This window comes from Anopheles funestus, chromosome 3RL (genome assembly GCF_943734845.2).
Source record: "Anopheles funestus chromosome 3RL, idAnoFuneDA-416_04, whole genome shotgun sequence".
NCBI lineage: Eukaryota > Metazoa > Arthropoda > Insecta > Diptera > Culicidae > Anopheles > Anopheles funestus.
In genome coordinates, this window is record NC_064599.1 from 38,866,814 (window position 1) to 38,882,886 (window position 16,073).

Consider the following 16,073-nt stretch of genomic DNA (forward strand, 5'->3'; position numbering starts at 1 on the left):
TGCAACAATCATCGAAACAGCCACTGTTGCTGACGGGAACAAATCGGACTACGGTCCGCCGTATTAAGTTGACTACGCGAAGGATAGTCAACTGGAAACTTCTTGCGCAAGTTTCTTTTGCCGTTGATAGGCTATTTTCCGTAGATCGGCGATTGAGCAGTTCTGACAGTAGGCTGTGTATTGAAAACTCAATATCAATTCCTAATGTGGAGTGCCGCTCGAATCGCCTACAGAAAAGACTCGTAGGTTCCAAGTTCGGATAACAAGTGAAGTTTTATTGAAAATTATCCAGCTTATATACTAACAAAGTTTAATGGTATTAGTTCTTATTCTACACGCAGTAAGTGTGTGTTAGTTTCAAGAACGTAAGGGTAAATTCCTAGTTTACCTCCTAATGTTAGTTTAGGATTCTGTAATGCGATCCGATTCGGCCTTGTTTAGTTAATTGCACCGAGCGCATAGGCGCGTGTTTCCTTACCGCTACTGTGCGTACGTTACTCAGATGCAAGCGGCTACCCGATGGAATTGTTTTAAGGATCAAGTGCAAGTTTATTATTGCCTGCCATATGCTACGGCTTGCGGGCGTATGGCGCTTATCGCTATTTGTTTTCCTCTCGTTCGTAGATGGATGCCGTTTTACTCGCGTCGGAGCCTTACCGATATTAGCATTGCGAGATGCCCTATGCCTAACTATTTCGGGTAGTCGATTGTTTAAAATATCAAGGCTCGAACAAGCCAATCCTTGTGATGTGTTTATTACTTGCTTGCCTACCGCAACGCGGTGGCGTTAGATCGCGTTGATCTTTCCCTATTTTCTTTTGGTTTCATCCTAAATAAACACATGGCTAAGTTCTGTTTTGGTGCTCTATCCTAAACCTTTTTAGTTATTAAATGTTTATGCTATTGAAAGCAGGTCATTGTGCTGCACATGCGTTCCTTACCCTGAGTTGAACGCACTCGAGTCGGTTATTCTATTTTCCATTTTAGACCTCCTTCGCTTGCCCTACGCAACGCGTGATTTAATTGCCGTAGAACAAACCTTTCCAATGTTCTTATCTATTTTGGTCTAATCCAAACCCTATGTAACATTTTTCAATGCCAGCTATTGATTAATCTTGCATGCCTCCTGCCTGGTGAAAGTGAATCTTTTTCTTTCTTACGATAGATCGAATTTTCTTACGCGTACGCTTGTGAATTTTGTCGCGTCCGTAACATTCCACCCCTGGTAAAACTACCTGTTAGTTTTACCAAATTTCGCGACATTATTCCTACTTAGTTTCACTCTTATTGAATTGATACCTGAATTGGACGCATGTTGCTGCTTTAGCTGATGAGTTGAAGAGTGGGCATACTTGTAGGATGTCGTTGCTATGATGACGCTGCTATTGAGGACTATCGATGGCGCATATGTTGGGGTATAGTTTGGTTTTGGTGTTTGGAAGACGTGGTACCTGAGTTTCTTCTTCGTCGTTCTCGTTGATTGTGACGACTTCTGGTGATTCGTTTTCATATCGCTTTTTCATCATATGGTTTCGATGCGATAACAGATTCGTCAACGAATCCCAAAATGCGGCTAAGAGCTGCCAGCCGATGCCATAGATGTCGTACAGGATTCTACCATGAATTACGGTGTCAATGATGAATTTAACGACTCGAGTGAACATGTAGATGCCAATTGCCGTAGACGTGACGTTGCCCAGCCACGTTGACCATGATACGAACTTAGACCAGTATTTATCGAACGCGCCGTGAATGATATTCTCAGGAATTAGAGTATCAAACGTGAAGCCTTGAAGGTTTGGATGCTGACCAGATATCATCTTGTGTATGACCGAAGAGGCGATCCTCTTATTGCTTTGTTCATACACCATGTCCTTCATTTGTTGTAGACTTTCATAGTCATATACACCACTTTTCATCAAACTTGGTAGTGGAGTGTAGGACCAGCTTGTTATGATGTCTGTCGTTAACTCTTGCGGTGCCGTCGTCTCTCGTAGCCCTTGATCTGTTGTATACCATCTTCCTCCGATGTTGAATTTCGCGGGAAGAATTGGCGAGCAAACTATTTGGGTGCCTTTCAGTTGTAACATTCTAGTTACTGGCGCTATGAACATCGAGCGATTGTTGTATTTTACCGGAACTTCCTGATAGCATTCATCTCTTTTCTCATAGGTGACGAACACCGGTTTGCATTCAATGATGTACAATATTTCTGCGGCAACTACCGCCGTGTGCCCAGGTCGTTTAATCAAATTAGAAACGAATTCGCTAGGATTCAGACGAGCTAGCGTTAGCTTTGTTTCTAGAAGCGCCTTGTCGACTTTGCACAATTCCGTCATCACCGTTGTGTAGACGTCGTTCAGCTTTTGCCCGAGGTAACTTTCCACTAAAGTTATTTTGGAGTTGAAGTAGGTAAAGAGATCCAGGTTTCTCCCATTTACCGCCTTGCGTTTAAACGGCGATTGATAACCGTTTAACTCAAGTATGAATATCCTCGGATGGTCCGTTTTATAGCTGTTGAAGCCGCAGATTTGCTTCACATCGCGAGCCCTTATGGAAAACATTTGCTCGTTTGTCAGTAAGGTATACACAGCATTCGTATTAGCAATCCCGTCGTTGCCGAACGTCTTGTTGACCGTACCCTCGTAGATGATTTCGAACTCAGTTCTCTCGCACAGTTTTTGATGATTTACCTCCCAGGTGAGGTAACCGTACTCGGAATCCAAACACCAACCAACACTATACGGACATACAACGCCATTTCGCAGTATTATTTGGTCTTCTTCGATGTCAACCGTTGCCGTATAGTCGAACATGCTGATCTCGTACTCGTAATACACCAACGCGTTTTCCCATCTACCAGATGGCGTCGTGTAGAGTCCTCCGACGCACGCTGAGCCCTTGACACTGCCGATGACTAACGTTTGCCCTCTTGTAGTTTGATTGCGTCGTACTTCCCTAACCTTGTGATTGAAAGAGAGTGAAACCTCACCTAACGTTTGGTCATGTTTACATGCTCCTGGGGTGAATTCCTTTATAATATATGCAAACCCTTTTTCATATTCTGATGTGTGAGACCAAGCTCCGCAATGCTTAATCGTTCTCTTGATTATTACCTTACATTGGTGAACGTGAGTTACTGTCTTTGGACTTCTTTGTAATACTTGTATTCTGGTCTCTACTGTTGTTATATTCTTGAATTGAGGCATACAAGAAGCTACTTTTGTGAGCGAATAACTCGTTATGTTGATATTATCGTTTGCACAGTCATATGCAATTAGACCGTTTGCCGGACTCCCGAAGGCTCTTGCTGAAATGAAAAGCAACATCATTATTACCAGGTTCCACGTATTATATTTTCCCCAACGAGTATTAGCAGTATTCGATTGGTATATTTTTAAACGCTCGTTTGCTTCCTTTGCAGCCGTGACATCTTTTGTGTTAGCCCTTAGGATCTTAGCGTTCCTTGCGCAAGGTTTTATTTGATGTTTCTTTACCTTACGCTTTATTGGCAATTGATCACTTTTTTCTGTGATAGTGTCTTCTGCGTGGACCCCATTGATATTTTTATCTAATGAAATCGATTCTTTTTTCGACTCCTTACCTTCTTGCTTTATAACCTCTTTTTCGTTATAAGCGCCCAAAAACGCTATCCCAGTAGCGGGTCTGCAGTATGTACCTATTGCAGTTTTTACTTGAGCGGATCTTATCTGTCCGTCTTTATGCATCGTTTCACGCATGCTATCTTTTTCTTGGACTATCATGGCGTGATCTTGCTGTAACAATTCATTGCTACCTAATTTCCCATAGACTAACCAACCTAGTCTTGTTTTCATTCCAATTGGTTCTTCAGGTTTGCCATATCGATGTTTAATCCCCATTAATAAATGATTATTGTTCAGTCCTATCAAAATTGTTGGACGAACGTTTTCAAAACTTTCAATTGGTAACTTTTTTAAGTGGCGATATTTCTGACTCATCTCATCGTAACATAGCGATTGGACTGGCAATTTTAATTCTCTAATTGTTCTTACGTCCTTTAAACGAAAACCTCTTTTCGTTGCACCTTTGATGACCAATTGGACTTTTTGGCTAGCTTCATGAACCGTTTCTATGCCTTGTGCCCATGTGAGCTGAAGCGGTGTTTTTGGCCCGGTTAAATTCAATTGTCGAGCGACATTCGCATCTATCATTGTCAATGATGATCCAGGGTCCAAAAATGCATAAGTATTAATGGATTTATTTCCATTAATCAATCTTACCGGTAATATTTGATAGTAAGTTTCACATGTTCCTTCCACCTCGTGGTGGTTATTTATCTGCTCCGGTTGGATTGGAACAACTTGTCTTACATGAAGCATCTTGTGATGCTTATCCTTGCACCCGGTGATTCCACATGGCTTAGCGAATCTACAATCCTTGATTGTATGTTTGTTTGATGTCAAGCATCCAAAACACAATTGATTTTCATTTGCTATTTTCCCTCGCTGTGATGGAATTCGCTTTACCAGTGCGAAGCATTTAACCGTCTTATGCGGCTTGCTACATATTAGACAACCTTTAGTTATCTTTTTAGCCTGTTTGACAACTTTTCCTTTTTGAATTGAGGCTTGTTTCTGCGAAGTACCCTGATCATGTAAATTAACATGCCCCTTTTGAGTATGAAGACTAATCGTGCTCATCATTTCCGCCGTCTTGGCGTAGGGTTTGAGCCACCGACATAATTCTTCTAAGTTCTGCACGTCTAGTGATGACGATGCAGCCGCCATATGTTCCGCTCTTTTCACTTGAATGTGATGCGGTAACTTGGCCGATAAATCCATAACTAATCTATGGTCATTTAGGTATGTCGGTCTTTCCATCAGGTGTACAATTTTGACGAGGTTCTCCAAAGCACTCGTCATTTCCGAGACCACGTTTTTAGATTCCTTTCGTATTTTTTGAAGATCGTTTAGCAACTCCAGGTATACTAAATCTGGTCTCCCGAAAGTCTCATTTAAACGTTTTATTATCTCGGGAACATTTTCGGCCTCCATCATCAATTGTTGAACACTTTTATAAGCTGTTCCTTGTAAAACCTGTTTGAGACGATTCAAGTTTTCTAGGTTAGAAAATTGTCCTTCTTTGGACGTGTCGTCAAACGTTTTCTTGAAGTTGGGCCATTCCTTAGGGTTGCCATCGAATTTGGGTAATTGCATCAAGGCCTGTCTCTTGATCAGGATCCCTATCTGGGTGGATTCACCACCGTTAGTTGCCAGTAGCTTAACGAACTCCTTCGTTTGCTGTTGTTGGCTAACTATTATTTGTGATACAATTTCTTCGAAGCTTTGTTTCTTCCCTAAACTTCCTTCTGGGTTATTTATTTCACTTTCTGCGAAAGTCTTGATCTCACCCTTTTGTCGATTAAGCTCGTACTTAATCTGTTGGCACTTGCCACATAGCCAGCATTCCTCTGGCAATGGTTTCTGCGTCAAATTGACACATTTCAGGTGAAACCATCGGTCACACTCCGAACATGTGACCATTGTTTCTTCAGAGGTATCAACCTCATTACAAAGTCGGCACCTGCCGTTTGTATTTGTTGTGAACTTGTAAGGCATTTTGGACGAATCTATGATTTCCTTGCCGTGCTTATTAATAAGGATGATTTAACTTACCCTCTTTTATCGGAACGTTTTTTACCTTCCTTTGATGCCCCGGCTGGAATCGTTGTGTGATGGTGAATGATAAAACCGCGAATGCTGAGTCTGAACTTGACACCTTTGCCCGTATATTGCTCACTTTTCACGATAGTAGAAGTTTAAGTATAGTGTTTATGAAACGATTTCTTTCGTTCGTTTAGTAACTAAATAATTGAAAACTTCTTATCAATTTTTCACCATCAATTTTAACGTCACTTGTAACTGCATTACTGAAAGTTCTGTTCTTGTACTGACTTAGATTGTTGCGACGCTTAATCACTTTTAACCGTCTTCACTAGTCACTTGATACACAGAACTATATTGCTGTTCTTTTGGCGACAGCACACCTTTCTTACGTGATTCGGTCACAGAGAATGCAATTTCGCGCAAGCTATTGCAAACTCCTCTCTGGAGCCACCATTTGTTGCTGACGGGAACAAATCGGACTACGGTCCGCCGTATTAAGTTGACTACGCGAAGGATAGTCAACTGGAAACTTCTTGCGCAAGTTTCTTTTGCCGTTGATAGGCTATTTTCCGTAGATCGGCGATTGAGCAGTTCTGACAGTAGGCTGTGTATTGAAAACTCAATATCAATTCCTAATGTGGAGTGCCGCTCGAATCGCCTACAGAAAAGACTCGTAGGTTCCAAGTTCGGATAACAAGTGAAGTTTTATTGAAAATTATCCAGCTTATATACTAACAAAGTTTAATGGTATTAGTTCTTATTCTACACGCAGTAAGTGTGTGTTAGTTTCAAGAACGTAAGGGTAAATTCCTAGTTTACCTCCTAATGTTAGTTTAGGATTCTGTAATGCGATCCGATTTGTTCCCGTCAGCAACAGCCACCAATGATGGTCAACGCCATTCGGCCAGTTTTGTTTTACAGTTCGCCCTGTTGCTGGTTAGTTGTGCTGATAGTTGTGGCAGCACAGTAGAGTAGAGTAGTAAAAGGGTAGTAGTTTTAGTAGAAGCAAATTTACTTTCGCACCGAATGTAGCTGGTATTAGTATTTGCAGCATAAAACACGCTCGCTGCACTGGGGAACGAATGAGATGGAGCGTGCCGAAGAGTTCCCACAACGAAATCAACATATCGGCACGAGTTAGGAAACGGCGTTCGTTCGTGTCTTGTGGGTCTGGCCGTGGCAATACCAGCAGCATTAGCTCGCCTTAATGAGTGGATCAATCGTTCAAACAAACGCTTGAAAGCAACCAAGAGTGAGAAAGGTAGCTTTTGGATCGAAAGGGGTAACATCGAAACGGGTGGAATGCTGCCACCATAAAATCGAACCACGGTGTGGAGGGTGGTGATGGGTGTGTGGTGTGGAGATGGGGCAACGGATCCAAAGAGCAGCTGAAACGGAAAAAAGACTTCTGAACGCACCGGTGCGAACGGGAAAGGGAACGCATGTCTTTATTGGTAAGACTTCCACCACCCCAAAGCGACCGTTCGAATGTGGCCCAACGTGACAACGGCTACAGATCGCTTTGGCTTCGGCTTTTTCGCGAAACCCGAACCCCGGGCGGCACCTTTCCATTTGCAGGCGAAAACCCACCAGCCGTGATCCTCGGGCAGGGGCTTCGACGCTTGCGACAGATCGCGCTGCGAGTCAGTCCCTAGTGCGCATAGTTTGTGTCAGTACGGACAGTTTTCTTCAGTCCTCCTCCACCGAATGTGTGAGGCGCTGTGTTTTTCTTCATTATCAAAACGAACCGTGTATTTATATTGACAGTGAGTGATTAGTTGTTATTTTTTAATTCCAAGTGGTGAGTTGAGGTGTTGTGATAGAGATTTATGTTTTCCATTTACAATTTATTAAAGCGTGATTTGAACAACTGATAGATCTCATTCACGTGATCACTGGCTTTGTCAGACCGTTGGTAAACTTCGGTATCGTTTATGCTACAAGTGACAAATGATATGGGCATTAAACACGTATAAAACAGCTTTGTGGCCTTGATCAATGATCAATTAGGAGTAGTGCTTACAAAAAGTAGATCGAACATATTGCCTAGAGTATCAACGACCCAAGCAGTGGGTCCTTGGTTGAATTTCCTGCTTCCGCATGCGATCTATTGTTAAGTGTTAAAAAGCGTTAAAAAGTGTTCAGTTAAACATATTGCAAAAAAGAAAACACAAAAAATGGAAAAAATGGGAACGAAAAAACTGAAAAGACATGAACCAGAGGAAACGTTAATAATTCAGTTCAGAGTTCTGCCAACGTGGCACGTTATATCAAATAAGTAAAAGGACTGTAAGGAATATCTGCTTTAGCTCCGAACAATTTTATAATAAAAAACTGTGCTAAATAGTGAATTCATTTTAACGTGTAATTTAACGGTGAAACAGATCGATTGGTTGAACATCGGTTCCAAAGGAAACTTCTTACATTAATTTTTAATTTGGTAGGAATTCATTCTGCGATTTATTTACCCGAATTTGTGCATAAAATATAAAAGAAATAAACAATTAACCCTGTCAACGCTGAACAAACGGAATACAATCAAAAGACTTCAATGAGCGTAGAGAACAGTTCGTAGCAAATTTCTTCGCTACAGTTATTATTTAACATTTTCCGTAATTTAGATTTGACTTTTTTTAAGAATGATTTTCAATAAAATCATCGCTCAATTGTATACCACTAACGGTTTGGTTACCATTTTGCAGCGTTTGTTTTCCATCGAGATTTGTGCAATAGTGAGTAGTGTGTTTCCTAGAGTGTAGCCTGGTTAGCCACTGAGGATTACAAATTATCAAAGAAACAATGGTAAGTCAAAAACACTTATTTATTTCATTTGTAAAACCTCTAGAATATCCTACTTTTGAAGCTCTCTCGCACAAACAAACAAAAACTATGTTTTATCAATAAATCACGATTAACCTTACGCCAGTATTTGCTGTTGAGAACCAAAATAACAACAATGAGTTCTTTCATGAAACTAACATAGCTTAAGTCAAAAAGGCAAAAAGTGTGCTCGTTAAGCTTAGGAATAGAAACCCAAACACACACACAAAGACCTCAAACCTTGATGATAACATAAAGCGATCCATAGAAACCGAAAGCCATCGGTTTTCGTCTGAACGTTGACGCTTAACAGTGATGTTGGATTTGTGTGTTCCTCCCCTACCACGAGCAGAAGAGTGTAACAAAAACCACTGATAATCAGACACCGGTTTTGGAACGGCTGTAAATTGTTACCCCTTTTTTTGCGCTGATCCGTCCGTCTTACCGTGTCGCCTATGTTGGCCAGACCACCCGGCTTCACACCGTATTGGTGGGTAAAGCATTAATTAATGCAAGACTGCTAAAACAACGTGACAAAGGGAACGAACGGATGGGAGTGGATCGGGTATCTAGTTTTCAAAACTGCGTAATCGAGTGAGAGTTCCTTTTTTGTGTGCCTTACTAATTGTGAGTGAAGCAAAAACAAATGGAAGACAAGCGAGAACTGAAACTTGACTAAGATTATGTTCGAGTACTAAACTATACTGCAGAACTTTAAACAAGCACTATTTATCGGTTGATTGTGATGTTATTTTTTACCCACAAAACGGTTTAAGCTAATCGGTACTGAATGAGTTCTAAAGCGTAAAGCAAGTTCGAAATTAAATAGGTGACTTGACGTGACGATCATCCCGTCGTCCAAATCTTCTTGCCAGGTCTTTCGATGCGTTCCTTTAAACTCGTACAAAGCCATCTCCTACATAAGTATGCAAATTTATGCTACCACTTAAACTGCAGGTACAGAAAACAAATCACCAACAAAAATACAAAGCTAAGCTTTGGTCAACATTTGCCAATCATCACGGCCGGCCAGGTCGTTTACTGATCGCTTCAACTTTTTTTCTCTCTCTCTCTTCATAGTATCATTGTAACGTTCGGACCGGCTAGTATGAGTCCACCATCTCACACCCTGGGTACCGTACCCAATTGGTTGCCCTGACAAATAACTGAACGTTTTGCGTAATTATGGATTCCGTTTGTTCTGTCACCCCGTCCAACCCGTTCCAAGCCATGGCCGCAAAATCGCTTGGAATTGTTTGTCCACCGTCCGTATGTTCCGTGGGGCCAGCGATGGTGTTCTGGTGCAGACTTGCAAACGGTTAGTACGGTGAGAAGTTACGGTGCACAAGAAACCGTGCCACCGTCACCGTTATGGCAGGCTGCTCCGGCACAGGTTGTCAGCCATCACTGGCACCGTTTCGTGAACGTGAAAACTCTGGCCTTTCTTTGGACGCAAATGGTTCTGTACACCGCGACGGTGATTGGTGGGGGATGGTTCTATCTCGTTTCTTCCACTCCGTTTTACTCCATCCAATTAAAACGTGTTGGTGTTAAGTGGTGCCTTGTGAAGGTTACCAAGTATATTCCTTTTTGTTGTTTTGTTGTGTTGTATTGTTCAGTTGTGTTTTAAGAAAAGAGATCAACACTAGCTTAATATTCGCTTAATAAGCATTGTTGGCACTAATTGTACTGCAAAACACAAAACAAATACAAAATAAAACCATTTTTACCATCCAAGCGGTTCGATTTACAATCTACCTAGGTCGCAAGTGTTGTCGACCTGATGCCAGCTACCCGAGTTACAGCAGCAAGAGCCATCGTTTCTGCAGATAATTACACCTAATAATTTTCACAACAGTTTAAATAGTTTGCAATTGCGGTGTTTTGTTGGCTGTCCGGTGCGCTAATCGTTGATACCGTTCGTTGAATGACTTCCCCTTGCAACAAGCGACCCGTAGGAGAGCTACATAACGGAAAACTGAACCTAAATGTCAAGGGAACCAGAATGACAACTTGAACGCTAACTCGGTAAAGTGGATGGAAAGTGCAGTGTTAAGACTCTCGGTGGAGAGCAGTCCGTCAAATGCACTTCTATTATTATGCTTAAATTTGACATTCAATGTAAGGTTCAAATGCTACCACTAAAACAATCATAAACACAAACACAATTGTTTGCTAATCTTTTTTTCCATCCTCCAATTATTCGAAAAAGCCCTGGCAATGGATGCCCCAATGAAGACGATTTGAACAAAAGCGCTTTCAAGTGATTTAAATGACCTAAAGGTGAGGAAGCCAAATTAACCAACAGCAAAAACCACACACACAACAACTACGACATGAAAATGGCATCCTACCCTTACTCATTCCCTAATTGAGACCGTTTGATGCCGCCTGCAAAAAAGAGCGGTTAGCAAACAAAACACAACCGGATGCAATGGAGGGCAAAGCAATTCCACCGCTGAAGAAAAACCCGCTGGCAACTTGCTCGCGGTTGCTTTGCCCGATCCGGATTACCGTTCGCTGTTGAATGCTAATGTGTTTGAACTTTTCCGAGATTAAGCACCGAAAAAAAAGCCGGACGGTGCATTTGTCTTTACTGTTGGGATTGTTTCAAAGTCAATGCACCTCCCTCGCGACCCCTCGGAACGATAGCGCTAATGCCTCTTTACCTCCTTGCTGTTTAACACTTTTCTTTTCATGTTTTTTTTGTTTTCATTCGTTGTTTCGATTTTTTTTTTCAAATGGTTCCCACCCGGTTTGGGAGAAATATTAGTGATACCATTTTTCATTCACCCATTCCGTTCACTTGCCATTTTAAAGTTCGTTTGGATATGCCGTTGCTTTACAGTCGCCGGTATCTCGTACTTCTTCTACCCGTCACTTCTCCTTCCTCCCACTCAATTCGTCTAATGATTGTCGACGCTTTTATTTATCGCTTCCGTTGATTTCATTTCAAGTTTGCAACACTTTATATCTCACACCGTGGGAGATAGCTGAGGGAAGAAAATGAAAAGACATGAAGGAAAAAAATAACAAAAATTTTACACCGCAAACCACAAAACGGAACGGCCTGTGACCTTGTGGGAGAGAAACAAAATAAAAAATCTTTCCCTCACCGTGGCTGGTGGAACTGGTTTTTAAGTACAAACGTGCAAAGTAACTGATTATCATGCTACCTACCATCTGTTTGATGGAAATGGCGCACAAGAGAGTGAAAAAAAAAACAATTCCCTGCCTCATCCAAAGCGAGCATGGAAGCGATGAAATACACCAGTTTACTCACTTTTCCAAAGGAAGTGAACCGTTTTATTTTTCGTTTTCGCAGATAAATTTGCAACCCGTTGCTAAAGGTCGCGTTTTCCTGTTTTTAATGTTTGGTATTTAAGACGCATGCAAAAGAAAATCCAAAGTCACCCCGAACCTAATCGCAATGGATAGAGTTTCCGCTCTTACCGACTGGAACACTTTGCGTCCGTCTAACCTTGCCACCCGTTCGCAATCCACCGTTCGATGTATATGTGGCCTTTACTCGCGATCTTCGACCATCCTTTCCACAGTCGCCCCGAAACCGATTGGTTCGGTTGGAATCGAAAGAGAAAGTAAAAGCAACGCCAAACGGCAGCATCGGGGCGAGATTTCCGACCGCCGGCCCTCGGTACGGGTTCTCGTCGCTCGTGCAGAGACCACTCGAGTCGTCGTCCAAACGGCAACGACAGCCCAGACCAGGCAGCTTATTTATTTACGAGCTTTATTTTCTCTTCCATTGCCACTGGACGTCGGGTTGCCACTTTTGCTGTTTATTTTCATAACTTTTATTTACCGCGCTTGCCACGAACGGCTGTTTTCACGTGTCCGTTCCGTTCGGGTGTGTGCTTTGTGGATTGTTTCTCTCCCTTTCTATTTCTGGCAAGTTCTCACTCTCACCAGATTGGTGTGGTGCGATTGTAGTGGGGGGCCAGTTTCAATTGCCGCCGGTGGTTGCAAATTTTTGTCCGCCTATTTATGCACAACACAAAGCCTGGAAAGACTTCAATGCACCGAGATGAAGGAGAAAACAAATGCTTCGAGTGGGTGACGTATTTTTCAGGTTGCGGGTTTCTTCTGCATCTATTATTACCTCCCAGTTGGGACTTTGGTTCGCTTGGTTTGGAACGCTTTCCTCCGCTTTCTTCCGAATTTTGCACCCCAACTCAACTCCTCATCTCATGCACAGACGTTAATTGTGATGCCTTTCGTGGGAGATAATCATGATTGAATGTTTATTTTTCCACCCGCTCGTATGCTGTGTTGAGTTTTCCTCGTTATGTCTGTTGACTTTAATTCACCTTTTTTTTTGTTCAGCTTTCACGTGACTCGTATCGTAGCGTTGTGCCATGGTTTGCTGCATCGTTGCAGCACCTAAACATATACACATGCCTCTGTTCGTTGCGCCTCTGTTCCGGTGCATCTGCTACGCTTTTCTAATTCCGGGTGCACCATCGAAGATGCCAGCCGTGATGCACCACCGTCTGCAAATGTTGGGTTGATGGCAGGTTGATGTGCATTAAGAAATTTTAAGAGAAACTCCATCCCACGATCACTTCCCCGGGCGTGCCACGCGGTTCGGAATGGTCGGACGGAAGTGTCTAATGAATGTTTTCTCCCTGCTAGCGGGCACGCATGCTTTCGATTCAATACCGGTTTTCAATCAACCTTGGAAAAACAAGATTGATCCAACTGCCGGACTTGTATGCGTGTGTGCGAGAGTTGTCATGGTTGTTTGATGGCTCAATAATACGTTGCATGACATTTGATTTTGACTAAATTTCATAGGTTTCGTTTCGAAAAATGTTTCACAATGTATAATTTATTAATTTTGAAAAAAGATTAACGAAATTGACCAGGTTCAATCTAACGCAACCAGTCAAAGTTTTAGTTGATCAAAATAAATGCAAGGAACTTAATTATGGACTAATGTCTTTCGAGCTCTCCTAAAATTCGATAACATCTAGCGCTCCCAAACAATACCAGTGATTGCGGTAGTTGTAAGCTAAAGCAAAATATTGTTTGTGTACTAGCAGCACTAAATATTTTCAGTCGTAATAAATAATTAGTAAAGAGAAAATCAAAACCAGACTGTTCTATCGGTTGAAGAAGAAATTGTAATGAAAACATAAAATTAAATAAATTAATTTTAAATATGTTGTTTAATGTAGACAATTCTAGCCTCATTAGCTGACTATTGGATATTACACCATCGATATATTTGATAATTATTCGTTCGTATTAAAACTATCACTTTTAATAAAAATCACTTACATAAACTAATTACTGCTTATGCTAAAATTTAAGTTTCGAACATGCATTATTGTACCTTCTAATTCAATTGCACTGTCGAAATATACCCGAATCGATAAAGAAACATGCTCTTGCTTAACCGTTCTTTGCTAAACGAACACTTTCAAATGGAGCTTATCTACGGCTGGCAGCATGATCGACGTTCGGCAAGTACCATTGCATAATGCTGCCTCGAACTGCAATCGAAATCTAATGCACTTTAACCAGAAATGAGTTGAGAAAGGAATCGGCGAGCGAATTTTCAGCCCTACCCTGCGATACTAACATACGGTCTCGGTAGATTTCAGCATCTATGACCTAATAGAACTACCAATCGAAAACACCAGGATGCTAAATATTGCGCACCGCCTTGCCGAAGGAAGAGTGTTCATGTGTTTGAAGCTTTTAGTACACTTTTATGTCACTTTCAATTTCAGCTCTCGTATGGAACAGGGTTGAAATGGGGTTTTAAGACAAAAAAACAACGTGTCACGAAATTGGCTCTTATGAACACTTAATGGAGATTTAAATAAGCGAAATTATACAGACCCTCCACATAGTACCCAAGTAGCAAAGCTTGTTTAACTTAAGCTAAATTAGATAAGCAAATCTTTTTGCCAGAGCTTGTTTACCAGTTCATAGTAGGTACTTTAAGCTTGAAAATAGAGTACCACCAAACATTGGCAAAATAAAACACCTTCAAACACCAAAACCATGTGCTCAACGTGCGTCATAAACGATAAAAGGTTGATCCTATTTTTTTCTTCAATGATCTCAGCTTCCCCCGCTTTGACGCACGCTGCCAATCACACTAATCACGTACTAGCTGCCGTGAAAAGTGAAAATGGACCCAGTACCGATTTTGACTCCATGCTCCACGTCCTCATAGACGTTGTGCGCCCGGGGGTCGGGCCGTTTCGAAAGCGAAACCGAACCCCGAAACCCCTACAAAACCTTTTTCCAAAAAGTGGGTTTTGGAACCGTACGGACTTTGACTAGATAAATAAGATTGACCCCTTCCGTGTGGAATGGGGCATTTTTTATAGGCGCCCAAGGAATCGCCTGCGCTAAAGCTCACGAAAGTTCGAACGCTGCTCAGGCGCTAATTTAACAATAGACACACAGACTCACGTTTCGTTGTGCTCAGCACGTTTTGCCTAGCCAACCGGTCGCACAGTGCCCTCGGACCTTACTTCGAGGGTAATAATTCATTTGTTTATTGTACTCAACACCACGTCCACCCGCCGAGACGGACAGCATGAGCCATTCTCAGACGTCCGCACGATGGCGAGTAGGCCACAGCAAATGGTTGACCTCGGCAAAAAGCTCCCTTCCAAATAGCTTCAACATATCGCACCGAATCGATGGGTCGTGCCTGAGAGGCTAGGTGCACAACATGCAGCTTGAGATTTGAAACGTTTCATAGTGTCGAGAAGTAAAAAAAAAACAGATCCCCAGTACGTCAGCAGGCGTGTTAATTAGAAGCTCCTAAAATAAGCCGGCGTTGTGGAAAAAGGGTGGGACAATGTTTTGACTCTGTCTGGGGGAATTGGGCACCTTCGCAATTGGTAAGACGATTTGAATACACCGTCATGCGAAGAGGTAAATTCTCCCTGAAGGTATAAAAGCACACGTTTATCCGGTTGACACTATCTACAGCATGCGCAGATTAAAATCGTCTAGTGTTTGATCCTAACCAAGACACTGTTCGTATCAGGCATCCTCGTTTTTTTCGGTGAGGAATGTTTTGTATTTTAATTAAATTATCTTCTCCCCATTCACATTACCCCCTGGATGTGAAATCGTTCGCTTCTCTGCTCATCGTCATCTTGGTACTTTTATTTGTTTTTATCTCACAAACGCTTATCGCATGATCAACCGAACGAGTCGTTTCGGAGGTGCGCCTAGTAAATGTGAAGTTATGTTACGAAGACATAAGTGCGTCCATACGAACGTGTCGCATGGCGTACAATTGTCGTATGCGGCCAAAAATGGGCAAACGGTTTGTCTCGTTTGCGTGCGTAAGGCTCATCTTGTCCATCGATGGTCATCACATCGACGTTCGTCGACGTGTGACGGAGGCAAACTGCAAATTACATAATTTTCTATGGAGCGCAAAAAAAAGCACTAGCCATACCCATCTCAGACCTGCTACTTCTTGCGCTCGACTGTGCCAAGTGAGACTCGAAATTGGTGATGGCGTTTTGCGTAATTTTCAACGAGTGGCTTCTCTATGCCACGCCATGTTGTTAGGCTGCTGCTGCACAAACGGTAAAGTGTAGATGAATG

General features: G+C 42.1%; 1 protein-coding gene across 2 annotated transcripts in view; it reads left to right on the forward strand.

Annotated features, from left to right (window-relative positions):
• The first annotated feature begins 7,267 nt into the window (after window positions 1–7,267).
• The window catches only part of LOC125771619 (probable chitinase 10), a 33,581-nt gene continuing 24,775 nt past the window's right edge, over window positions 7,268–16,073 (forward strand). The window contains exons 1-2 of one of the 2 annotated variants that reach the window (XM_049442410.1): window positions 7,268–7,449; window positions 8,351–8,450. In XM_049442410.1, the coding sequence (XP_049298367.1) occupies window positions 8,448–8,450 (3 nt within the window). In that variant the 5' untranslated portion in view covers window positions 7,268–7,449; window positions 8,351–8,447. The remainder of the gene's footprint in view (window positions 7,450–8,350; window positions 8,451–16,073) is intronic. The other variant, XM_049442411.1, reaches the window with a different exon arrangement.